The sequence below is a fragment of the Hyaena hyaena genome, unplaced genomic scaffold, assembly GCF_003009895.1.
Source record: "Hyaena hyaena isolate Hyena2069 unplaced genomic scaffold, ASM300989v1 scaffold_101, whole genome shotgun sequence".
Classification (NCBI taxonomy): domain Eukaryota; kingdom Metazoa; phylum Chordata; class Mammalia; order Carnivora; family Hyaenidae; genus Hyaena; species Hyaena hyaena.
In genome coordinates, this window is record NW_024080733.1 from 3,696,525 (window position 1) to 3,724,345 (window position 27,821).

General features: G+C 42.7%; 1 protein-coding gene across 1 annotated transcript in view; it reads right to left on the reverse strand.

Annotated features, from left to right (window-relative positions):
• Positions 1–27,821, reverse strand: part of HECW1 (HECT, C2 and WW domain containing E3 ubiquitin protein ligase 1) — a 166,664-nt gene that overhangs the window by 71,837 nt on the left and 67,006 nt on the right. Inside the window, exons 9-12 of the mRNA XM_039235666.1 lie at positions 20,771–20,910; positions 18,890–19,011; positions 16,457–16,642; positions 4,945–5,079 (exon numbers count right to left, since the gene is read on the reverse strand). Coding sequence (XP_039091597.1) covers positions 4,945–5,079; positions 16,457–16,642; positions 18,890–19,011; positions 20,771–20,910 — 583 coding nt within the window. The remainder of the gene's footprint in view (positions 1–4,944; positions 5,080–16,456; positions 16,643–18,889; positions 19,012–20,770; positions 20,911–27,821) is intronic.

Consider the following 27,821-nt stretch of genomic DNA (forward strand, 5'->3'; position numbering starts at 1 on the left):
TTATTCCACATTTCTGTCTGCTTAACTGTCATTTCAGACTGGATATCTTGCTGTTTTCATACTCGTTATCAACTTATCTATCAGCAAACCTACCATTGTCCTCAACTGGCTTTCTTGCTCATCTTACCAATGTCTTGTTAATGTGACTCAAGCCTCACAGACTCAGAATCACAGAGCTAGCTGGCCACCCAGTTCCCTTGTCTCCACTTGCAGATGAGGAAACTGAGGCCCCAGAAAGGAAAGGAAGGAGCGATGATACACAGCTCTTCTGTGGAGAAGCCAGAGCTGAGACTCTGTCTGCTAGCTGAAGTCCCAGGCACCCCTTCCTCTGCACCTCTTGACCTCTTGAGGCTTCTTCCCACAAGTTGTTCTTTGTCTTCTGTCTCTTTGCCGCCTCCAGGGCCTCCCCGCCTTATACCTGGTCTGTGGCCAAGGGCCCTGATGGGCCTTTCTCTCACAGATCACACAATCCTTCCTCCTCTTGGCCATCATTATCTCCTTGCTAGAATACTAGTTTACACTGGACTGGGAGTTAGGAGATCTGAGCTGTGGTCTTGAACTCTTGGTGTCACCAGAGTTTTTGATATTTAAGTTTACCTGACCTTAAAATTCAATTCCTGGGGCGCCTGGGTGGCTCAGTCGGTTGAGCGTCCGGCTTTGGCTCAGGTCATGATCTCACTGTGGGTTCGAGTCCTGTGTTGGGCTCTGTGTTGACAGCTAGCTCAGAGCCTGGAGCCTGTCTTTGGATTCTGTGTTTCCCTCTCTCTCTCTGATCCTCCCCTGCACATGCTGTTTCTATCTCTCTCTCAAAAATAAATAAAACACTAAAAAAAAACTCAATTTCTAACTGAAGCGGCATTGCCACATAGGAATATGTGGAAATGCTTAGGGTATTTTGTTTTGTTGTTTGTTTTGGTTGTCATAGTGACTGGTGAGGTGAGGGCACTCCTGACATTTAATGGACATGACTAGGTAAAAAGGTCCAGCAACGACACAGGACAATTCTATACTTCATAAAGCTGTCCTTAAAATGCCAATAACCTTCTCTTGAAAGACGATGCGTGACTTGATCTCTAAAGCCCATTTTTACACAAAAACCATCAGATTATTCCTCTCAAATTCATTCAATGGGCTTGTAAGAAAGTGCCAACCATGTGGCATTCAAAGCTTAACAAAAACCAAGACAAAAACCTAGTGGGAATGGTATTCTGGTCATATTCGTTGTCTCTATACTGACCTTTCTCAATCCTACTGCTGCATCTCTCCTTAGGCTGTGTCTCTGGGGGGGGTGCCCTTCATCTTCCTTTGTTCCTTGCTAGATTCTACCAATTTTTTAGGGTTAGGTCAGGTACCTTAAAGACGCCTTTCCTTGGCCTCTTTTGAACTCCTATTGCACTTGTCCAAACATCTCTCCTGGTCCTCAATCATATTCTAATTGTTCTTGTTACTTAATTATGTGTTTTGTTTTTTTTTAATTTTTGTGGCCTGGCTTCAAACATAGAACACAAAATTCTCCTGGGCAGGGATCATATCTCATACTTCTTTGCATTCCACAGTGCTCAGAGCAGGCCATGTACTTAATCAATGTTTGTTGAACAAAATCACATCACGGCAAACATAATTAACCTTTCTCACTACCCTCTCCCTCTGTTTTTATATCAAGAGCCTCCCATCTTCTCATTCCCAGACTGTGGGCTCTCACAGCAGGAGGAATCAGATATTTGTTTTCATAGAGGCTGGGTCTTTGTTTTCTCTGGTATGCTGCCTCTAGATCAGATATTCTCTGCCTCCCAGATTTTCTCTCTGTTGCTTTTCTTGGTTTCTTCCCTGTGTCAGTGCAAAGCTACCAAGAGAGAGGGGATGCGCAGAGGGATGGGAGGGGTTGAAAACGTATGAACTGAATCAGTTGGCAAGTGGATGAATTAGGAAGAATGTAGATGGCTGGTGCACACTGATGCCCTCTCATTGTTATGTGTTACAGTCTTTTTTGACTGATGCAGGTGGTACTTTGTCATTAATGTTGGTATTCAATGTAACTGGGCTTGGGCTATTCAATTGTATTAAATAAATGTTTTAGAACCAGTAATGCAAGAGGTACTCATGATCTTAATCCTGTTTCAACAGAAATGTTTTAATACTTGCTTTTTCAGCTTCATTTCTTATAAATGTGAGAGATCTATAGCTTTAGAGGGTTCCTCTTAGATTGAGTAATCTACATTTCTGTTTTAGCAGGAAACAACCTCCTTGACCTCCACCGCAGCAACTTCTTACCTGACACATCCCCAAAAGCAAGGGAATCAAGAGCAAAAATAAACGATTGAGACCTCATCAAGATTAAAAGCTTCTGCACAGCAAAGGAAACAACCCACAAAACTAATAGGCAACCAAAGGAATGGGAAAAGATAGTTGCAAATGACATATCAGATAAAGGGTTAATATCCAAATTCTATAAGGAACTCACCAAACTCCACACCCGAAAAACAAACAACCCAGTGAAGAAATGGGCAGAAGATATGAACAGACACTTCTCCAAAGAGGACATCCAGATGGCCAACAAACACCTGAAACGATGCTCAGCATCCCTCCTCATCAGGGAAATACAAATCAAAACCACACTGAGATACCACCTCATGCCAGTCAGAGTGGCTAAAATGAGCAAATCAGAGAACTCTAGATGCTGGTGAGGATGTGGAGAAACGGGCACTCTCCTACCCTGTGGGTGGGAATGTAAACTGGCACAGCCCCTCTGGAAAACAGTGTGGAGGTTCCTCAGGAAACTAACAATAGAACTCCCTTATGGCCCAGCAATAGCACTGCTAGGAATTTACCCAAGGGATACAGGAGTGCTGAGGCATAGGGGCATATGTACCCCAGTGTTCATAGCAGCACTCTCCACAGTAGCTAAAACAGGGAAAGAGCCTAAGTGTCCATCAACGGACAAATAGATCAAGAAGATGTGGTTTATCTATACCATGGAATACTCCATGGCAATGAGAAAGAATGAAATCTGGCCATGTGGAGCAACATGGATGGACCTTGAGGGTGTTATGCTGAGCGAAATAAGCCAGGCAGAGAAGGACAGATACCATATGTTTGCATGTATAGGAGGATTAGGAGGAACTTAACTGAGGAACAAGGGGGAGAAGAAGGGGAGAAATGGTGGGGGAAAGGGAGAGAGGCAAACCATGAGAGACTCTTGAATGCTGACAAAAACTGAGGGCTGATGGATGTAGGGGGGAGGGGGGATGGGCATGGAGAGGGGCACTTGTGGGGATGAGCACTGGGTGTTATGTGGAAACTAATTTGACAATAAACTATTTGTAAAAAAAAAAATGTGGTCACTCTATATTAACACTGAACTGCCTTAAAATTAAAGAACTTGGTTATTTTAAATAAACAGCATATTTCAAACTGATGCAGAGTTTTGAATCCCTCCACGGTTATCTCATAACGCTGGTACTTTCTGAACTATTGTAAAAGTGCCGCCAGAGAAGGATACAATGCATGTTGAGCTGGGAAGTTGGGGCACTGCCTCCTGCAATCTGTGAATGTGTCTGCTGCTAAGTACGTGCTACCTGAGCATCCTGGCACCCATATAAGCCTTGGGGATGCAAAATACGCCTTCTCTGCATCGTCACATATACATATTACATATATGCAGAAAGAGAGAATTAACATGCTTTCAGCAGTTTCCTAAGACAATACTTAAGATAAGCCATGAAAGAAAAATTCATTTTATCACACTGATCTTAAACAATGAATGCTCTTGGGTGGAAACAGTTATGCCTGTCAGAGTATTCAGATGATTTCCTTAAAAAGTAGTAAAGTGGTGCCGATAACACCAGCAGCAGGCCCTTCCTCTGAGACCTAGGTTTGCTATCTGGAGTCTGTTGGGTAGACTGTTATTTTCCCCATTTCTCCTGAGAGGTTCGCTCTAGTTCTCCTAGGAATGACTCTTCCTAGGGGGTGGGGAAGGGGGACACACACACACACACACATATATATATATATATATACATCTTTTTTCCTACACTATTTTTTCATTTTTTACTTCATTGTAATCCAACTCTACAAGCTGTTTCATGAGAAGTGGTTCCTAAGCACCCACGTCTCCTGAGAGAAACCAGGGGTGGCTTCTATGAAAACATGGTACCAACACTTGGGAAATGTCAGTCAAGACATAAGGAAGGATTTGCTCAAAATATTGTCAGGAACTGACTAGAAGTAGAAAAGAGCTACGTTTTGAGTTTTGGCTTGGGAAAGGAGGCCAGGAAAGGGTATGGGATACAGAGACAGTAATTCAGGAAGGCAAAGCACATGATGTTTTAAGAAGGATGGCAGCTTTTCATTATTCAGTGGAAGGTAACCACAGGCAGGGGAAACACATTAAACCAGAAAAGAGCACATGGTAGGATGGGAACAGAGTATTCCTGTGCCCTGTTGATTTCCCCTAATCGTTACTATATATATATTATTGATGGGAACTGAGTATCCAGGTGCTTTGTTGATTTCCCCCAATCTATAGTCCATATACATAGTATTGATGTCTTCTCCAGGATCAATGAAGAGCCAGAAGTTTAATGTCAGTCATACACTGTATGATCTATTAAGAATTTCCACGTGACTGGAAGGCCTAAGGAAGCACAGCTCCAGCCATAATGTAGGGATCTCCTGACACTGCATTTTCAATTTCCTTTAAGCTACACAGATGTTTCATAGTGACGACTGTTAGGACAAAAGGGGAGAGAGAAGGAAGGCGATCTGAAGATGGGTCTAGGGACATCAGTGGGTGTCCTTGACTTATCATTCTTCTACAGAGCGGTGTGGAGATGGCAGAGCCCCTTGGGGAACAGGCAGTGCTCGATCCCAGCCACTAAAGCAGGGCTGGCCCCACAGAGGAGGGTCCCGAGGAACGGGAAGGTGGCAGGGGGCCTGGGGTGTTACCTCTCCAGCGCTGTAACTCCGGAGCCTCTGGAGGTGCTGTCGATGTGTCAGGTGATTGGGAAGACGACCATTCTGAAGAGGGATTCGGGGGTCAATGAAAGTGGTGGCTCGACTGTTGTGGTCCACGAAAAAAGACTGCGGACAGACCAATAAAAAGAACACTGTGTGAGAATGAGCCAGAATGAAGTCAGCGACGTAAGGGAACGACACAGGGCTCAGTCTTCATGTTTATTTCTGTCCCTCCTTTTTATCTGCTCAAAACTACACTGAAGACTGGGGCACCGTGCATCTGTTTGCTCAGTAGTTGAATGAAACAAAACCAGTCATTGATGAACACTTTACAGTACAGAGTTACAGAGTCATGATCACAACATTTTATTTACGATGGAAAAAAAGCGAAATGGAGCCTTTGATACAGTAAAATAACTAGAAATTCATAATTTGTGAAGCATTCTACTTATTTTTAAACAAATGCTCTTTTTTGGTTAAAGAATTAGCACAGTCTCACTGAGAAGAAACTTTAAAGGGATAAAAAAGTAAGAAGAAAACCAAAATCATTCTAAATGTCACAATCTAAGGGTAATCACCAAAATATTTTGATGAGTTTTTTCCTTTTTTTTCTTCTCCGATGCAAATATACAATTATCCACATCTTTTCCCCGCATTGGCAGTTACAATTTTGTTGGAAGATTTTTTTTCACCTATTATTTTATGAGCATTTCCCTAAGTCATTAGACATTCTTTTAACACGGAATTTTATTAAGTATATGGTACTCAGCTTGATGGATACATAATAATTTCAGTACTTTCTGTCATTGGACATTTTATGTTTTTACTGTTTTATTTTATTTTTAAAAAAGTTTTAAATGTTTTTCATTTATTTCTGAGAGACAGAGAGAGAAAGACAGAGTGAGCAGGGGAGGGTCAGAGAGAGGGAGACACAGAATCCAAAACAGGCTCCAGGCTCTGAGCTGTCAGCACAAAGCCCGAAGCCGGGCTTGAACCCATGAACCGCGAGATCATGACCTGAGCGGAAGTCAGACACCTACCCGACTGAGCCACCCAGGCGCCTCACGTTTTTACTGTTTTAAAATAATGCTTCAATAAACACTCTTCATAAATCTTTGCAGCATGTCTGATTACATGTTCCAGTATATGACAAAAGTTATTCTTTAAATCTAAAATTACTTCTCATAAAAGAGAAAATTAATACTTTCTTAAAAAAACCCTTTTGTACTACTAAGCAATCTTTCAAATACTGTCTTTTGAACAAAATAATGTTTGATAAAGGTGACTTGCTCTTAAAGACCTCAACCAATGCTCGTTTTAGACATGTTCAGCTGTCACCTGATAGAAGTAGTCAAAGGAATTGTATACAGATTTAAAAATTATTCTTGGGAGGAGCCTGGGTGGCTTAGTCGGTTGGACGTCCGACTTTCGCTTAGGTCATGATCTCGTGGTTTGTGGGTTCGAGCCCCGCGTCGGGCTCTGTGCTGACAGCTCAGAGCCTGGAGCCTGTTTCAGAGTCTGTGTCTCCCTCTCTCTCTGACCCTCCCCTGCTCACGCTGTCTCTCTCTCTCTCCTAGAAATAAATAAAAATATTTAAAAAAAAATTACTCTTGGGAGGTATGAGCTTACAATTTCAAGTACTAGATGTCATTGTAAACAAGTCTCTTTTGTAGGCTCTGTAGCCTACAAAATAGCTAGTTTTAGGAAGAGCTCTATAAAACGGAAGTGGTTTCATTATGGAGACCAAAAGATTGAGAGAACAGAGTAACTCCAGTAATACTATGTCAGTCAGTATCTGTGGCTTGCAGTAGAATTCCCAGGACAGCATCCCACACAGATTGAAAAAGGGCTGCATGTCCAGTAAGTTGGATGGGACTGAAGAAGACATGCTTGAAAAACTAGGTTGGGTGGCTCCAAAGTGACACTAGTGATATCAAAAAGATGAGTAAAGAATCTGAAGAAGAAAAAAGTGTGAGTGGAGGGGAAAAAACGTGTATCAACATGTTTACATAATGAGATTTTAAACACACAACTGTAAGCTAAATTCAGAATTTCAAGGTGATTTTTTATTACTCAACTCTATGCCTGCACGTTTATAAATTAAAGTTAAATGGGTTTCTTATATTTGTGCGTACGTGGCAATTCTTTAGTACAATTCCTAAAAGCTGAGTTAAAAGAAAAATTTTGCTTATTGATCTATATTAACAAATTACCTTCATGAGAGCTGTACATATTTATTCTCTTACCCTAAGTCCATGAACACTTTTCATGGATTTCACAAATGCTGAGTATTTGAAAGACTTCTTAGGCTGAATGGTAAATAATGCTGAATTATCATCTACAGGGAAAACCAAACATTTTCTCAGGTTTATTGGTCACTTTCTTCATTGGAGTACTGGTGACTTTGTTCCCTTTTGTATTGCTGTTGTTGGGATGTTAAGGCTTTCTTATTTATTTCTAAATGTGCTTAAAGTTTAATTATTTTGAGAGGGAGAATGCAAGCGGGGGGGGAGGGGCAGAGAGAGAGAGAGAGAGAGAGAGAGAGAGAGAATCCCAAGTAGGCTCTGTGCAATCAGTGCAGACCCTGATGTGGGGCTTGAACTCACAAACCATGAGACCATGACCTCAGCTGAAGTTGGACATGTAACCCACTCAGCCACCCAAGCGCCCCATCTTCTAGATTTTCTAACTTTGATTTCAAACATTTACATAACTAGGTATACCTTTTATTTTTAAAATTTCCCTGCATCTCTTATAACTCATTCCTTGGTTTTATTTACTATTTTCCTTAGATTGATTTATTTCTCTTCTAAGCAACTCTTACATTTATTTGATATTGTTTTCCAGTTCACGCACTTCTGGGTTTTTATTGTCAAATAGATTTTGAAATAAATTTTTGCTTCAATTACTGTTCCTTTTTTTTTTTAACCTTCCCTAAGTTATTAATTTGAAAGCTTATATTTTAATGTTTTTCTTGCTTAATAATAAAAACCAATGTGCTCAATCCTTTCAGTACAGTCTTAACATTTTATTAAGTACTGGTGACCTGCATTTTCAATAATTTTTCAATGGTTTGTAAGTCTTGATTTCATTTAAAACCCAATAGTCATGAAGAGTATTGTTTTGAATTTCCAACTGGCAAATAGTTGGTTTTTGATGGTTGTGTTGTTATTGTTTATTTTTGTTGTTGCTTCAAGTTTTTATTTAAATTTCAGTTAGTTAATATACAGTGGGATATTGGTTTCAAATGTAGGATTTAGTGATTCAACACTCACATATAACACCCAGTGCTCTCATAACAACTGCCCTCCTTAATCCCCATCCACCGTCTAGCCCATGCCCCACCCACATCCTTCTATCAGTCCTCAGTTTGTTCTCTACATTTAAGAGTCTGTTTTTTGGGGGGCGCCTGGGTGGCTTAGTCGGCTAAGCGTCCGACTTTCGCTTAGGTCATGATCTCGCGGTTCGTGGGTTCGAGCCCCGCGTCGGGTTCTGTGCTGACTGCCAGCTCAGAGCCTGGAGCCTGTTTCGGTCTGTGACTCCCTCTCTCTCTGACCCTCCCCTGCTCACGCTGTCTCTCTCTACTAGAAATAAATAAAACATTTAAAAAAAAAAAAAAAAAAAAGAGTCTGTTTTTTGGTTTGCCTTTCTGTCTGCCCCCCGCCCCATGTTCATCTATTTCATTTCTTAAATTCCACATACTAGTGGAACCCTATGGTATTTGTCTTTTTCTGACTGACTTTAAATTTATTGTTTAAAATTTAGCTCTATTGCTTATGGCCATAGAATGTGACCTGAGTATTTTATGACTTTTTGTTTACTTTGTGTTATGGAATATTATCCCCTACAAAAAATTCCATAGGATCTCGTAAAGAAGTTGTAAACTGTTTTCTTCCTTATTAAAAGAATTGTGGTAAAATGTATAAAACACAAATTTTGCCCTTTTAATAATTAAGTGTATAATTTAGTGGCATTAATTACATTCTGAGTGTCATGCAACCATCACTACTATTCATTTCCTGAATTTTTTCATCTTCCCAGACTGAAACTCTGTGCTCATTGAACACTAACCCCTCATTGCCTATTTCCCCCAGTCCCTGGGAACTTCTATTCTACTTTCTGTCTCTATGAATTTGACTGTGTTTAGGTACCTCATGTGAGATATAATACTTGTCTTTTTGTTTCTGGTCCATCCATGTTGTAACGTGTCAGCATTTCATTCCTTTTTAAGGATGCATAATCTTCCACTGTATGTACATACATTTTGTTTATCCATTTGTGTAACTCTACTTTTTTCCACCTTTATTGACAAATAAAATTGTATGTAACTAAGCTCTATGTTAGCTGTTTTTAACAGCAGTGTATAAGTTCCATCAAGACACAATTATATTATTCAAATCCTGACTTATTTTGTCTACCTGTCAAACTGATGGATATAAAACACATTTTCCTACTGTGTATTTATTTCATTTCCTTTTGTATCTCTCTTTGAGTTTTCTTTGTATGATATAATGTTATTTCGCTCATAAGATATATGATTATTGTATCTTTAGTTGTGCCATTGATTAATATAAAATCTTACTTTGACTCCATTTAATGGCTCTGGATTTGAACTTTCCTTTGCATGGTATGAATATACCACCACTGATTTTCCTGTTATTGTTTTCCAATTCTATTAACATTTATTCTTTTATTTTTTAAACTCTCTGAATCATTTCTTGGGTATGTCTTTTAATAAGCTGGATCTGTTTGTTACTAAATCTGAAAGTGTTTTTGGTATGCAGATTTATCCTATTTCCACCTATCACTATGACTATTATGCTTGGCTGCACTTCTGTTATTTTATTTTTATTATTTCCAATATCTTTGCTTCCTGGTGTTTGGTGTTTTGCTATGTAAATTGTATTTTGCTTGATTTTATTTTTGTAGGAACGTGAAACAGAAAATCTTGCCCTCAATGGTACAAATAATTGCCTTTTAAGTCGATCAAATAACTAAATTTAGTCCTTGTTTTTCAAATTATCCAATTTGACTCCTCTTACACTCAACTGGGGACTTGGCACAACTTTCCTTGCCCCATTCTCTGGCCCTCTTACTGATTTCTCGTCAATTTTTTCCAGGCTAGCGATAGGATTCAGATTGTTCTTATACAATTATTCCATATTCCTTATATATATATCTTCCCATATTTTATTGAGTCTTTTCCAAAATATTTTAAAGCATTTTAAAAGCAATTATTTATATTAAGATTCCTGTATTTGATTGATTTAAATATTTACCACCATAGTCCATTTATATTATGTTTTCCCTATTATTGATTTCTTGTTCTGCTGCATTTGGAAAATGGCTTTTGGTGTTTTCTTCGGACAGGCAAAAGAATATGTGAGCTCTGAAATCTTGCACATGAGGTTGTATTTCTAGTGTCTTCACACTTGAATGACACCAATTTGTCTGGTAATGGATTTGTGGGGCTATAATATTTTCTCACCAATAACCTGCACTCTTTGCCCTGTGGGTTTCTATAGTTGAGTTGTATAGACGGGAAAGTTTTAAGCTTGTCTGATTTTTATCCTTTTTAAGGTAACTTTCATATTATCATGGCTATACATTGATAAGATTTTTTTAAATCTCCATTTAAAGACATTCCAGAGTACATGTAGATATAGAATTTATTTTAATTAATTTTACTACAACTCAGAGAGCCCAATTAATCTGCCTACTTGAACAATTTATTTTAGGATACAGAATTTTATTTTCAATTTTTAATTAATAACTTAATTTAATTCATATTTATATTTAGTATTTAATTTTTGCTGTTGTTCCTGTTATTCTGGTTTCTTCTTTAGGAACATCTATAGATTATTCATTAAACAGAGATGCTTATTGAGTGCCAATTATATGCTGGGAATATTCTAGGTCCTTGAGGTTTCATCAATGAGCAAATAAAGACACCTGCTCTTAAAGAGCTTAGAATTCTGCCAGGAGAAACAGAGAAAACAGTAAATCTAGCAAATACTTAAATTATATGGTGGAGCACATGGGTTAGAGATCTTGGGATGCTTTTGGTATTAAATTAGGTGGTTAGGGTAGGCCTCCCTGAGAAGGTGAGATCTGTTCTTTTTGATTTTTATTTTTTTTTAAACCTTATCCCTCTTTGTTTACAATCTGGTTCCTTCCCTCACTTTGAGGCTTGTTTCCATGTTCTATGTCAGTGATTTGACTTCATACAGCATCAGTTCTGCTGTTTTATCCCTATGCTATTACATTTTGTTTTTCCTTGCAATCTTAAAATGTTTACTTTCAGTCTGTTTTTTCTTTTTAATGTTTATTTACTTGTTTTGAGAGAGAGGAAGAGAACTGAGCAGGAGAGGTGCAGAGAAGGAGACAAAGAGAAATCTAAGCAGGCTGTACATTGTCAGTGTAGAGCCTGATGCAGGGCTCAAACCCATGAACTGTGAGATCATGACCTGAGCTGAAACCAAGGGTCAGATGGTCAATTGACTGAGCCGCCCAGGTGCCCCTTTTTCTTTCTTTTTAAAAATTACACGTGTAACATGAGACTTACTCTCTTAACAAAAATTTAGTTGTACAGTATTAAGAGCACAGAATAGAACAGTATTGTTAACACAATGTTGTGCAACAGGTCTCTAGAACTTACTCATCTTGAATAACTGGTAAACTGCACCTGTTGAACCTGAACTCCCCATCTCCTCCTGCACCAGCCACTGGCAGCCACCACTGTGCCCTGTTACCCTGGGGCTATTTCAGATACTTCATATGAAGTGCAGCATTTGTCCCTCCGAGGCTGGCTCATTTCACTGAACATAAGGTCTTCTAGATTCATCCACCTTGTAGCAGGTGTCAGAATTTCCTTCATTTTTAAGGTTGAAGAAAATGCCCTATTTTTTATAAGTTTTAAATTCCAGTTAATTTACAGTGTAATATTAATTTCAGGTGTACAATATAGTGATTCAACGCTTTCCTACATCACCCAGTGCTCATCACAAGAGCACTCAATAGTCCCCATTACCTGTTTAACCCAACCCCCACCCACTTCTTTTCTAATTATCACTGTGTTCTTCATAGTTAAGAGTCTATTTCTTGGTTTACCTCTCTTTTCTCCATTTGCTCCTTTGTTTTGTTTCTTAAATTCCACATATGAATCAAATCATATGGTATTTGTCTTTCTCTGATTTATTTCACTTAGCATAAAATTCTCTAGTTTCAACCACGTTGTTGCAAATGGCAAGATTTCATTCTTTTTTTTTTATAGCTGGGTAATATTCTATTGTATATATATGCCATATCTCCTTTATCCATTCATCAGTCTATGGACATTTGGGCTCTTTCCATTGTAGGGTAGTCGTATTTTTAACTTTCTGAGGAATCTCCATACTGTTTTCCAGAGTTTTTGCACCAGTTTGCACTTCCACCAAGAGGAAATGCATTTCCAGTGCAAGAGGGTTCCTCTTCCTCTACATCCTTGCCAACACCTGTTTAACACTTAGGTCTTAATAAAAGATGTTACTTGAAAGACACATTATGTACTGTGTAATTTCATTGAATTAAAAGCAGCTCTCTTCCCATATGCTTCTACATATAAGTTTACAAACACATCTTTATTTAAAGTTTTTCTTTTAATTCCACTTAGTTGACATTCAGTGTAATAATATTAGTTTGAGGTATACAATATGGTGATTCAACACTTTCTTACATCAACCGGTGCTCATCACAACAAATGCACTCCTTAATTCCCATCACTTATTTCACCCATCCCCCCACCCACTTCCCTTCTTATATACCACATTTTCTTTACCCATTCATCGGTCGGTGGACATTCAGTTTGTCTCCATGTTTTGGTTATTGTGAATAATGCTTCAAGGAACACGGGAGTGCGGACAGCTCTTTGAGACTTTGATTTCAATTCTTTTGGATATATACTCAGAGGTGGGATTACCAGATCATAGAGTAGTTCTTTTTTCTTATATCTGCTTCCTCTCAGCTTTTTTTTCTGTGTGTGGCTGCTGCTTCTTGCTCAGTAGCAGTCAAGTTCTCCTAAACATTTTGTGAATGATAAGCAGATACCTTTGAAATGCTTCTGTTTTCTGAAGAAAACTACACTATGAGATATATTTTTTCTCACATAAGGATTCTGTTTCCTTCATGTAGTAGTTAAGTCTTCTTAGGCTCCTTTTAATTTTGCTGTTGTGTGTTCATTCCTTTGTAGAGGCTGCCTCTGCCTCACGCCGGCCACAGACAGGACCTTACCTGCCCCCAAACCTGCAGCCCTACTCCCTCTCTGGATGATGAGCCTCCTCCTCAGCTCAGGCCTAGACCCACTTGAGACTCACACACAATCTCTACTGAAGTTGGCGGGAGGCTGTGTGGGAGGCTGTGTCTTTTCCAAGACAACAGATGAGTCAGATGCCATTTGGCCCTTTACTCCAGTCTTCCTGGGGCGGTGCAACTCTCAGAGGTCTGGCTCTGTTGCCCCTTGTGCGGAAGATCATGCATTCAAAGACACCAAATAGCTAGTCTTGGTCCTTCTATTCCTACCAAGGTAGACACTAAAAACAAAGGCTGTCGTCTCTGCTTGTGTCAATAAAGCAAGACGCGGATTGGCTAGAGTGAGGGACGAGAAGGTGATGTGGCATTCTGGAACCTGCTCTGGCCATCTGTGAAGGTGACTTCTGCAGAGAGAGCTATCACTACACCATTTGCCAGAGAGCAGTGTTCCTAAATCCCAGGCTCCTGTGCGGCACGTTCTTTCCAAGTCAGAGGGCTGAGCCTGCAGGATACTGTCCAAATACGTTTCTCTCAACCCATTCACATCACTGATGGGCTTTAGAAATGAGGTATTCTTGCATTCTTCCCAGTCGCCAGTCTTGATGTTGGATTTTTGTGTGTGGATATTTCCCACAGCATCAAGAGGAAGAACAGCAGATATTACTAATCTGCTGCATTATCATGGATTCCCCCATCCACTTATTTGCTCTTTACATCTAGCTAAACAATCATGAAGGCAAGCATTATTCTGCTACTTTATGATAAAATGGGGTTCAGAGCAGTAAAGGGACTTGCCCACAGTCACGTGTTTAGAATGGAAGGAAGCAATCCTGGACACATCCCCCTCCTCCTATTTTCCCCACTATCCTCCATTGTTGCTCTCTACTGTGTGGGTTGTGATGACACATTTCTCTTTTAAAAAAATTTTTTTTAAGTTAATCTATTTTTGAGAGACAGAGAGACAGAGAGACAGAGTGTGATTGGGGGAGGGGCAGAGAGAGAAAGGGAGACACAGAATCAAAAGCAGGCTCCAGGCTCTGAGCTCTCAGCACAGAGCCTGACGTGGGGCTCCAACCAGGGAACGGCAAGATTATTACCTAGGCCGAAGTCGGATGCTTAACCAACTGAGCCACCCAGGCACCCCTGTGACGGCACATTTCTAATTTAAGGCTACTTTCCTCCAACAACTCAGTACATTAGGTATGCCTCTTAGAAATTCTGTCTGCTAACTGAGTCTGTGTGTGCTCAAGTAATAAGGAGTTAGACCATTTTGGATGTGTCTGTATATAGTTTTACAGCTGGTTTGTATCATAACTGAAAGCAGAACTCAAGTCCTCTCATTTTATTTTATTTTTTAATGTTTATTTATTTTTGAAAGAGATACAGAGTGCAAGCAGGGGAGGAGCAGAAAGAGGGAGACACAGATCCGCAGCAGGATCCAGGCTCTGAGCTGTCAGCACAGAGCCCAACGCGGGACTCGAACACATGAACCGCGAGATCATGACCTGAGCTAAAGTCAGACGTTTAACCGACTGAGCCACCTAGGCTCCCAAGCCCTCTCATTTTAGATGCAGACTTTTTCTTTCTTGTATATGATCCCATCTCACTAAACAGAATTAGAGGGAAAATGTTTTGCCAGAAATATGCATTTTAAGATGACTAAAATTCTTGGTGAGTGTCTCAGCCGCTGTGCCTCTTTGCTAGTGTGATGACCAGGAGGCCACGTGGATCATGGAGGGCCAGGGCTGATGGCACTGGTATGTGTGGGGGGTTCCCTGGCATTCCACCAGGCCTCCTGCTGTTTGAATCCTAATGTGAGAGCTGCAGTCATGGCCTAATGGTGATCTGAGGCTAAGCAAGGTGATTGCATGAGCGCGGGATATTTGCATAATAAACCCTAATGACCCCTTCTGCTCATCGATTCACAGTGGTATACTCCTGGCAGCTTAGTTAACGAATCAATGTAAACAGGGCCACCACAGACCACTGAGATGATGGGTGTGCACCCCAGCTCTGATAAGATGCTCCTTTACTTTCTGTTCTGGCTCAGGCTTTATTTCCCACCCTAACACACATTTCCAAGTCCTCACAGCATAAACCACTGTCATTCTCCAAGCGGAGACACATACGGTAAAAGAGGAGGTCCTGAGAAGCAGATTCTGGGGAAGGTGGCCTTTCTACCACACAAAGCAACCCTGGCCCCCATCTCAACTGTCTTCCAACTCATCCAACCACTCGGGGGCCGATCGGATAGTCTTATGGAACTGACACACTTGCATTAGTGGAAATCCCTTCTCCACACACTCCAGAGAGCCAGGCTCTGAGACATGCTAAGGGGTTTGTAGAGAGGAATTTGTGGGTCCCAGGGGACAACAATGCCCTATCAACCCACTTTGGGGAACAGTGGCTTTGCACATTCACCATCACAAAGCACAGGAAGTGCGTAATGCAGTTTCCCACGGAGATGTGGCTTCTGACAAAATTTCTGATTCCTCTGACCCCAAGAGAGGGAGGGATTCTGCCTACCACGGATCCTAAAGGAATACCCCGAGACAATTCTTTAATAAACTGTGAAGCCTGCCCTATGAATACATGGATGTGACTGATAGTGATTAAGAAGAAAAAACATGTTTGCTTTAGCGAACTCAGCTAGGTTTCCAAAGCATCACTGGGAAAGATCGATTTAGGTTAAGGTCACACAAATCCAAAATGCAAGCCAATAACATCACATGGGCCCAACACACCCTACCTGTTTGCGAGGCTGTTTTAATGAGAACTGAAGGCTTATTAGGAACATCACAACAAGTAATCTAATAATGTCACTCCCGTTTAACTAATAATTTCATTCCCTGAGAGTTAGCTGTCTAAGGAGGTGTAACAACAGAACAGGCTCTGGTTTCAAGTTCCAAACATAAATTTAAAAACACGGAGGCAGTAGTTCTCAACTGGGCATGATGATCATATCCTCCAGGGGACATACAGCAAAATCCCAAGTTGGTGGGGATGCTATTGGTATTAGTGGGTAGAGGCCAGGGAGGCTGCTAAACTTCCTACACAGCATGGAAACCCTGCTGTGAATAGGTACCTCTCTTCCTCCTGGTGGCTGAGGGTACATCTCTGAGACACAGACTTTCCTGTCCTCACTGATCCCCCTCCTCACTGTCTCATGGGTCTTCTCCTTCATGTAAGGAGCCTGTTTGATGACAGGCACACTCACCTTTCCCTGCTGGTCTGTTTTGATCTCCCAGCCCCGGGGCAATTCCAGCCGCGTGTCTGCAAACATGTTGATGAAATTCACCAAGTCACGGTTGTGCTGGTAGCGTTCAAAATTGCGAGCATCCCGCCGGACTTTCAGAATCATGTGCTTTAAGCAGGTGCTACTGGTGAAGACTCGGTAGGCACCCTGAGAGGGAGGGGGTCAGGCCAATCGGGGTGGGGTGTGGGAGGGGGTGGGTAAGAAAAACACAGACCAGGTACACTTTGAGTGCCATACAGTGTAACTTGATAGCTAACACAGTGAGTTATCGTGAGCCTTGAGGGGGAAACCTCAGAGGTGGAGATCTTGCCCCCAAATTAAATGTGCCTCCTAAACATATGTGGGCCTGTTGGCAATCTCTACCTGAAGCTCCTCTGCAGCCTTGGACACTGTCGACCAACCTCTGGGTGCATCTCAAAGGCTCCCCTGCCCCTCCTCCCTCCGTCAGCACTGGGCTGGGCTTTCTTGAATCTCCCTCCACCACTGGGAACATTGCTCCCTTCCTTCTCTGTCTGCCCAGGTCTGCCCTTGCTCCTCTTATAGGTCTATAACAATTAAGGTCTGTGGGGATTTAAGGCTGGACTTTTGCGTGCGGATGGGTTGGAGATGAGAAGAAGGGAAGAAAGTTTCAGGAGTTTCTAATTGCACCAAATGACAATTTTATGGCTCACAAGGCTGTTGTAAACGTGGCGAAAGCAAGCACTGCTTGGTGGCCAGAGGCCATCTGGTGCCCAGTGCTCCAGGGCATCAGTATCTGGCATCCTTGGCCCCCTTTGTGACTCACCCCTGCACTAGTGGATGGCTGCTCTGGGTCTAACAATGGATGTCCCAGGGGCTTCTCAAATATAACCTGCTAAAACCTGGTCTTCTCTCCAGCCACAACCTCTGTCACTAATCAAACAATTGCACCTGCTAGTGGAGACACCCCTTAACTCAGGTCCCCAAAGCAGAAAGGACTCAGAGTTTCTCTGAGTCCTCACTCCCACCCTTCCTCCCTCACAGTGGTCTCCGTTTCCATTCTCCTGGCCCCTTCCTTAAGGCGGACCTCGATCATCTCTCACTTGTGAGGATGGATCAGTCTCCAGCCTCACAGCTCCATCTTTCCTGCACTTCTGCTCGAGAAGATGTTGAATCAAACACTGGACTATGTAACACAAATACGTAGGGCTGCTGTTGCTTCCTGCTGCCTTCCCAAGAAGTGCCAGGCTCCTTTTCAGGACTTACCTTGCGTTTTGCTACTCATTCTCCAGCCCCTCTTCCCTGCTTTGCAGGTTACCACATCCCACCCTCACAGACCCACCCCCCAGCTATGTCCTCTCTCCCTCTCTCTGGAGCTTCTTCCCGTCCCTTTTCAATCTTTATGACTCAGTTAAGCAGTCGCCTAGTCAGGGATGCTCCCCTATGTTACATCTCCTGTGTTTTCAGAGAATTTTATTCCTTCCTGAGGTCGGGCCCTGTCTTGACTCATCCGGCTGGTCTTTGTACGTGTCTGTCGCTCCACAACATGGGGAGCTTGTGCGGTTCACGTGTCACTCTGTCTCTGTGACGCCAGCACCTAGATCTACATCTGTCTACAGAAAATGTTTGTCATCGGGGCGCCTGGGTGGCTTGGTCGGTTGGGCGTCCGACTTTCGCTTAGGTCATGATCTCACGGTTCGTGGGTTCGAGCCCCGCGTCGGGCTCTGTGCTGACTGCCAGCTCAGAGCCTGGAGCCTGTTTCAATCTGTGACTCCCTCTCTCTCTGACCCTCCCCTGCTCACGCTGTCTCTCTCTCTCCTAGAAATAAATAAAACAAAAAACATTAAAAAAAAATAAAAAAAAAAAGAAAATGTTTGTCATCAAATGAAAGAATTAATGAATATAGTGATAGTATGTCATTGCTTTCCTGACAATACAAAAAAAAAAGAAATGAAAAAACTGCATATGTAAAACTCACATCAAATTTAACTTAAGCATAAGCATGATACTTGAACAACTAATTTTATCAAGAGGAAAACTAGATATTTATCTAAGGGAAATCTATTTCTAAATTTCTTTAATGAATGTGATTTTATACTATGATGCAGGCTGAAGGGAATCTGTCAACTTCAGAATCTTGTTCCTTTAAAATTTTAACAGTAAGAGAAACATGTACTTGCTTCCAAACCACTTTCACTGATATGAATACATTTGAGGCTAACAATATTGAAGAAGCAACAAGCATGGCCAAATCCAGCTTTTCTCCTTTTTTGGGAAACTAACAATAAAAATGGTGGATAGAGCTGTTTTGTTTTTGTTTTTTCAATCTTGTGGGGGTTAAATGCTACCTCTTTATCCTACCAAACAGCTCTGCAAAGGAATATTTGGGGTTTGATGGGAGCCGGGTGGGCTCTCTCTGCGTTCTGGAGCACTCACATAATTGGCATGTAGTACAGTGAAGAACTCAGGATTGGTGATGAACTTCACCGCTGGGGACTGCAGCAACAAGGTGATTTTTTGTGAATTCACGGGAGAAAGTGACCCTTCTCTTCTCAGATCTGGAAAAAAGTGAAGCAAAGCAAAGGATGCATCAGAAGAAAGTCATTTCAGATACAGTGCTTCTTTCTACACCAGCATGCAAGCTCCACCCAGGCAGCTGGGGCAGACTGTTGTTCTGAATGGTGATCTGATCAGGTGTCACAGTGATAGGCCCGGGTGTCGTATCACTTTGTGTGTGCCACGTAAGAGTCACTGCTTCCGAAGAAAGCTCCTGCATAACTTCAGTTAGGCTCAACGTCCTTGAACATCTTGTCCGTTTTACTACAATGGCTTTTCGTATTCTTCTCATTCTGAGTTGCTAACCATAGCTCGGTTGTTTGCAGGAAGGAGCACAGTTCTTGCCCTCCCTGCATCCACACCCACCTGCACAAGACCGCACCTTCTCCCGTTGGTGACCTGAGCTAGGCTTGTGCCTCTCCCCTGGGTGAACTGAGCTAACCTTGTACCTTGCTTTAAGAAACAGGATTTGGCAGTTCTGAGCCAGGGTTTCCAGAAGTCTGTGTGTCCCCACGCTCTCTGGGAACGCCGCACCTCTGTGAGGATAAGCTTGGTCTACTCCAGTGCGAATGAGAAACTTCGAGAGCACGCAGTGCGGTCAGCCCAGCTGAGGTCCCCTCAGGGCAACTAGCCAGGGGCGGATTCCATAGCTGACCAAGGACCCAAGCGCAAGCCCCGTCCCGCTCAGCGCCAATGGCTCACCTGGTGGGTAAATGCGGGGCTGGGGGATTAATTAAGTTACACACTTGGGGATAGTTTGTTACACAGCAAATGCCAAGGGACCCGATACCAAACTCATAAAGAAATTTTCTATTCACTGTCTTCCTCATGCTTTTGAACTACTCGACCACTTTACCACATCTCTCCCAGGTCGAAGAAATTAATAATAGAAAAACCTACGCCAATCAGTTTAGCTGGCGTATCTGGTAAAATGAATAGAATGGACGCAATTACAATTGTTGGCAGGACTGTGTAGACGCACGGAAATCTCCAGTCTTCTGCATGGCTGTTAGGGTGCTGCGAGCTGGCAGAACGGGAGGCGCATGCCTGCTGTTCACGCTGTTCTCTGAGCTTCTAATGTGCCGTCATTTAACCCAATTTAAGAGAGAGTGGATTATTAGGATGTCACTGTGATAATCTTATGTCGTTACAGGTACAAAAAGCTGAGGCAGTCTCCTATGCCTTTCGAATGTTCTTGTCTGAGTTCCACTCAGGCAAATTCAGAGACGTGAAAAGCAGACCCCTGGCAGATGCCGGGCCTACATTATTAGGTAAATAGGCTCTGGGGCAGAGTGTGTCAGGTAAACTCTCCAGAAAACCTCTTTACTCCCAGGTTGCTCCCTCAGGGGGAATTGTATTTTATGCTAAAGGCAAACAAATAATTATTCCCAGTGTTGTCATGTGGCTTCTTTGAAGTAGACTGTGAATTTTCATTGCATGTTTTATTTATAAGTGGAAAATCCTTAGGACACCAACAGATAAATTTACTTAACAAGAAATGATTAGACCACTGAACAAATTGCCTTGATGCACAAGTATGAGTTCTCTTACTGTGAATTCACTTCTCCTTTATGTTCCTGGTGGGAAATTCCTGTCTGTTTCTCCCTGCTGGCACCAAGCCCCCTCCACCCTGACCTCCCCCATTCCATTCCCAGGGCCCAGTGAGAGGAACCATCCCACAAGGCAGAGTAGAGGCTCACACTCTCTGTCACACTGCCACTGAATGCCATCCCAGGAGTCTCGGTCTCCCACCTCCCATACCTAAGCTTGACTGAGAAGAGTCAGCCTCTGAGTCACTCCCACCGCCTCCGCTGCCTACTGCTGCGACCTGCTCACAACTTTGGCTTCCAGAATCTTCTTCCGGCCTCTCTGTTGCAATGGTGCGCTGAATATTTTGATACCTTTGCATTAGAAAATGGAGACAGGAATTAACTTTTGCTTATTGGCTTGCTGGGGGCTGATGCGCTGAATCAGATAGCTGGAGAAATCTGTTGAACTTCAGGGAAGAAATGCTTAAAATTCCCACAAGATACCAAAACAATTAGCAAGGCAAATATCTTCGGATGGTTGCACTTCTTTTTGTTTTGTAAACTGTGATGAGTTTCAAGTATGGTGACTTTTTACACATCAACACAAATGATAACTAGTCACAAAAAACAGCCTCTGCCCTGAATTAAACAAAACCCGGCCAGGTCTAAAATAACGGTCTGGGAAGTAATTTAAATGTTAATAACTAAGATATCACATTACTTCTACATTATTGTGACGAGTCTACAAACCAGAGTAACAGTCCCGCTCACTTACTTTTATCCGACAGATAACTGATACCACGGGCAGGAACTGTGGAAACAGTGAACGCTTACCCATGGCTGCCTGCCAAATACATGTTTCTGCTGATTTGAAGGCTCATTTTATTTTTCTTCCCAAGTTGGGGATTCAGTCAGTCGGCAGTCATCGGCCAGTCACCTTTCCAGGTATTTACTAAATATTTACTCACTCTTCCAGTATGCCCAGGCTGTGTCCTGGACTCTTAGATCAAAGTCACGATGAGAATAGGATATCGCCTTCCAAACATACACAGTCGAGACAGAACAAAGAGGGTGACAGCACGTAAGCCAAGGCTCTAGCAACCTGACTTTACTGTCCTGATGTGTAAGACGCAGATGAGGAAACACCTAGCTGTATATATATATTTAATGTTTATGAGAGAGAGATGCAGAGACAGAGAAAATCCCAAGCAGGCTCCGTGCTGACAGTGCAGAGCTTGATGTGGGACTCGATCCCAGAAAGCAGATCATGACCTGAGCCAAAATCAAGGTTTGGACACTTAACTGACAAAGCGACCCAGGCACCCTGCCCAAGCTGTATATATTTTGAAGTCAGTGTGAGCCTCTTGGGAAGTTTGTAGGGAAAGAACATGGACGGCCATGCACAGAGGAGTTCACCCTGGGGGACTCTCAGATGCACAGGGGTGGCATCAGGATGTGTGGTTCCTGGGCAGTACTAGGGCACCAGAGGGGGAATTGGGGAGCACTGACAGGGTGCCCGAGCCACAGTTTGAATGTGATTCTCTGGGCACAGAGTCGCCAAGTTGACCTGCATCCAAATCACCTGCAGCCTTGTTAAAGCACAGACTGCTGCCCCCTCCCCCCACTCCCAGAATTTCTCAGATTCAGAAGGTCTGGGGAGGGAGAAGGCAAGAGTTTACATTTCTAACTCATTCCAGGTGATGCTGGCCCAAGGACCAGGTTTGAGAACCACTGATGTAGGGGCTGGCTAGCTGCTGAAAAAGAGAGACAGGTTGAGCTATGCACTGAGGATGATGACCCCCTCTGGGTGGGGGCTGCATTGGAGGAGGAGAGTGTGAATTGGAGAGAGCAGCTGGGAACCAGCCACAACACCAGTCTGGGCTGGAGGTGCTAAAGGCTTGGACCCAGACAAGGATGGTGGGTTGTGGTGGGTCTGTAGGCATGCTGCTGGGTGGGAGGCACCCACACACTGCAGGGATACTAAGATCTCCTATCTCTGCCCCCAAAATCCTCAGAGAAATTTCCTAAACCTCCCTGCCCCTCATAGCCTGCTCTGTGTAATTCACACCGTCTTTTACAGGCAGATGTCTAGCTGTGTTATTCCTCTGCTCTCCTTCCTCCACGCCAGCTAGCCCATCTCCTCCCCCATATGACCTCTGTTTTGCCCAGTGTTTCAGCCTACTGAGGTACATGACCAGGATTCAGCTTCCCTTTTCCTCAAGGCACAGCCACAATGGGAGAAAAAGCCAAATTCAAGAGAGATGTAGCCATAGAATTTGTGCGATTTTTACAAGTAGACTCAACAGGACTCAGGGCCTGCCTAGGTGTGGAGGTTGAAGACAGAGGACACAGTTGTGAAGGCAGGTGGAGGAGCCAACACTAAAAAGGAGGAAAGACAGGCGGAGAGGGAAAATTTGGCGGGGATTTGGACATTTGGCTTGGAGGTCGTGAAAATCATGCGAGTGACAACAGCCAAGGGAATGTTGGTTGCTATATGAGTCTTGTGCCCAGTGGGGGCGAAAGAGGCATGAAAAGGAGGAGGGTGAGAGTCTGGGGAACAGTGAAGAACCAGGTCACCAAATGCAGTCTGACACGGGGCGAGGGCGACGTACTGCTTATAGACAAGGTCTGCTGTGGCAGGGCTTCTGAAGACCAGTGACTTCTTTCCCTGACCTTCAAAAAGAATTTTTTTCCTCAAGTGTGATCACTAGACCACTTGGGAGAGAATCAGCCAAGTGACCGTTAGCATCACAGATATCGAAGCAAACTCGAAATCTGCATTTCTAAGAAGTTTTTCAGGTAGAATTACCTACATCTACATTTAAGAATCACTGGGTGCTTTCTTTACGTTGCTGTTTTATCTAGAGAGGCCCAGCCACTCACTCCTGATACCTGTCAGAGGACACCTTTGCCTGCGGCAGTTACTGTGAGGCATTCCTGAGAAGGCCTCTAATAAGAAAACATGGAAGAGTCAAGAACGAGCAAAGAATTATACAGAGAAATACCCACGTTTATTTAACACGTCAACCTGTCTGTGGTCGGGAGATTGTGGGGACGGTGGGATGGCTGTCTGAGGTGTTCTCCCTGTTGGAACTCAGGGAGTGCGCCATGGTGGGAGGGACAGAGTGGACCGGCAAGTGTGCAACCTTGACCAGGGGAGGAATGGCACCCTCCAAAGACCAAGGGAGATGCTGTTGGAAGGGTCCCCTAAATGACTCCTAACAGGCTGCATTTTCCAAAAATGGTTCAATAATAGTTTTAGTTCCACATGCTCTTCTAGAACCTAATTACTCATCTCTTAAGATGTCGAATGATGTCTCCTCCTCTTGAGCCTGGGAAAATCACGTGGCTACCTTAACCAACTGACAATAATATAAGGGACAGTTTGTGACGGAATGCCACAGCCATTCTGTGAGGAAACCCAGGCTACATGGGAAGTCCAAGTGTAGGTATTCTGGCTGACAGTCACAGCTGAGGTTCCAGCCAACAGCCAGCATCAACTTCCAGATATGTGGGTCACGAGACCCAGCCACCCTCTTACTGCAACCATGAGATACCCCGAGAGAGAATGGCTTCACTGAACCCAGTCAACCATGAGAACTATGACAAGTAACAATGATGGTAATAATAATGATGGTGGCAATAAATCATCATTGTTTTACGCTACCAAGTTTGGGTGGGTTGTTACTCCGCAATTAGGACAGAGCTTAGACAAACATAAAGTTGAAGCCTCACATTTCCCTCCCAAAGAGCAGTGACCACAGAAGAGAATCTTAATGAATAATTACGATCTCATTTGATGATGAAAATGTCAGTAATTTCACAACGTGCCGTGTCCTCAGTTGAACCTTGGTTGTCTTGTGCCTTACCGAGTCAACAGCCTCAACTCCCTGGTACCACACCTCATCCCTGATCTCTGCTGAAGTGTAGGGACAGTTTTGGGGAAGCAGGTCACTCAGCAGTGCGTGGAGGGATCACTCAGCAAGGGCAGGATGGCAGCCTTAGAGGCTTACTCCGCTTAAAGATGAAAGGGGGAGTCAGAAAGCAGGTTCTCTTACATTTTTCATCAAGAATCGTCTTTCAGTGTCATCACTCAATTTTTTTGTTTTTCCCAGCAAAAGGCCAAATTTTATATAAAGAGTTTAGGGAAATTTGTAAGAAAGACAGCTGGAAGATCTAATTTGTAAATGAACAGCCTTCCCCTCACAGGTGCACAAAACCCCAAACAAGGAAAAAAACCTTCTGAAACCAAGCCAAAGCAAACAAGAACCAAATAAAGCCCAAGAACATACAACTCTCCTGGGAGGAGCTACACTTGGTCAAAGAAAAGCTTAAGGAAACAAAAGTTGACCCTCCTGGCAAGAAGTGAAATTTAAGAACCAAAATACCAGGAGTGCCTCTTAAGTCAACAAAAACACACTGAGGCAGAAGTAAAGCTATTGTTGCTGGCAGAGTGAACCCACGGAAACACTTTAGAAAACATTTAGGCACCAATATCAAATACCACAACCACAGAGATTCCCCTCAGCCTGTTCTTTTGGGACTAGAACCCCAAGGAAACACTCTACTATAAGACAATACTAATATTTAACAGGACTTTTAGCCTCATCCAAAATAGTGATAAAAAGCAGTGAGGAAAACATCCAAATTAACTAGAGTACATCCATCCATTGGAATACTACACAACCATCTAAATGGTATTCTTAAGACTAGGTAGCAATAGCAAAATGCTTATAGTGTGGCAAGTGAAATGTGAATATAAAACTAACTACATTTTATCATCACAACTGTGCAAGGCCTATGCATGTACATGGAGATTAAAGACAGATAAGATTTTTTTTCAAAGGTAAACCTTGGGGTAGAAGAGTTATTTATACATCACCTTTTTTCCTATTTAAAAATTCCATTTCTTAATAATAGAAAAACTTTATCCAAATAGCTAAAAAACCAAACTTAAGTTGATTATTTAAGATGAGAATACATATTTATATTTTCTGCTTGCTCAATAAGTATCTATGAAGGTAGATTTAACTAATTCAGGATATTCTGAAAGTGTAAGAATTAACTAGAGAAACTGTTTTCCACTGAGTCCTGTTAAACTCTGGCACCATGCTAGGTGTCGGCAGGGACAGACAGAAGAATGAGGTGGAAGGTAAGGATTGTGCTAGAGGCAGGCAGGCAGTCATAGGGTTGTAGGAGAGATGACCACCGGCTCTGTTTGAATGGTTCTGGGAAGATTTCTGGGACCACACGATGTTCTCATAGAGTTTTTACAGAATGGAGATGTATCCCAGGTAGAAGGCAGACCCTGAGGGACATCTCTGCGGAAGGAGCACATGGCAAAGCCATAGAGGCTGGGAAGGGTGTGCTGAGTTGGGGGAATGGCCAAGTTTGAATGTGGTCACCACAGGCTGCCTTGTGCATTCTGCATTTCTCAGTGTGTGTCTCCTTGCACAAACACACCTAACTTTCATAATCATGCTGTCAGGAGTCCAGGGAAACTCCTTTGATGGGGTCCAGGACAGGACACCTTAAAATATGCCATTGTGGCCTATTGATTATTTTGAATTAAAGTTACTTAAAAACTGGTCAGCGCAGGACACGCTGACCCTCCTCTGTTCTCCTGAGCGCAGGACATGAATTCCCGTTGTGAAGGGCATCCTTCCTGTACCTGGAGGGTGGAAGTCATCCTCATCGCCAGGGATAGGGAATCAGGGTGGAGGTGACTGTGTAAACAAACCTTGCTCCTCTTTGCTAATTTACTACCCCAACCTCAAACGTTTTTGTCTTAAACCCTCCAAAAATGTTTCTTTCTCTAGAAGATACAAAAGCTGCTTTGGTCATTTCTTTGGGCCTCATATTTCTAGGTGCTCCCATCCATAAGAAATTAAATTTGCCTTTCTCATGTTACTCTTACGTCACGAACCTGAAAAGGAAGAAAGAAAGTCTTCCTCCCCGACACCTTCTCACAATACTGAGAATATTCCCATTTTGCTGTGAGACAGTGATGGCTGTAAATTCCTCCTGATAACCAACGGCAGGGTATCGAAAGCTGAGCCCCGTGAGTGATCACATCCGTGATGGGGCAAAGACTGGCATTATACTTCTGTGGCTGCTGCTATCATGCCAAATCACTGAAAACTGTACATGCTTGAAAGCAGTAGGTTAAGATAAATGTTGAAGAGCCTGAATCCTTATCTCAAGGTTATCTGACCTTTCCTTCCCTAAGTAGGTTTTTTCACAAGACGTAAGTGCTTTCTCAAACCGTTAAATTCCTTTTCTTTTTATCTGTCCAGATGGATGCGGCAAAACACAACATACTATTCCACAAAGTCTGGCTGCCTCTCCCAGTGCGTTCAGCTCCATGAATTTACACATTAAAGCCCTCAAAACTTCTCTAGAGGCCTTTTTCAGGATGGATTTGGACTAGTTTTTGTATTATACAGCCAGAACATGATGAACTTTCATGGATTTTTATGTCAGAGGTCAAGGTGCTTACTTCTGCTTTGATTTATTGTTTCCTTTTAGAGCTCAAACTGCACCGCTCATAGATATAGCCTGGTGACGCTCTCCCAATTTCAGCTTCTCTGTTCTGGCAAGACAGGTCTAGAAGCTATTTCTGCCTATGGAATCTCAACCTGGGCTTTACGTAAAATGAGCTTGCTGGGTCTTCTACATTTTTATTTATAGGAGTTTGGTTGCAATCCTCATGAAAGGACTCTCCCTGGAGTTTTGGTGCATTCATATCTAATAAAACTGGATTATCACAGGTTCTTATAATGTGTTTTCTTTCTGTGGGAATGACTGTAAGGAAATGCACTACCAGTGAAAATCCTTTCTGGTTCCCATTAATGACTAAATGCTCTGCTACTGATGGAGAAAAAGTGGAAAGTAAATGTCTTCCAAATGCTCAAGCAATTAAAGAATGGTGGTGATTTTTACCAAAGTATGCTGCTCTGTGGACAACAGTAACTAGAAGCTCAAATTTTTTGTCTCTGTATTTTTTCATAGGACTAAGTTGTCCACTTTATTTTTCTGGCTGATATAGTTAAATTTCCAAAGGAAATCTGCTATCAAGAGGTGTGTCCCCCAGGCCCACGGGGTTCCTTATTCTTTATAATTCCTCTCAACCATTCCTTTATTTCATGCTAATGATACGGCATGTGGAGACAGCTGAAGTTTGCATTTCTGGTTACTGAAACTATCCCAAAGCTGCAGTTTTTGGCCTTAAAGCAGCAAGAGGTCACATGATGCTCATGCTAGCTTACAGCATGAGAGAAATG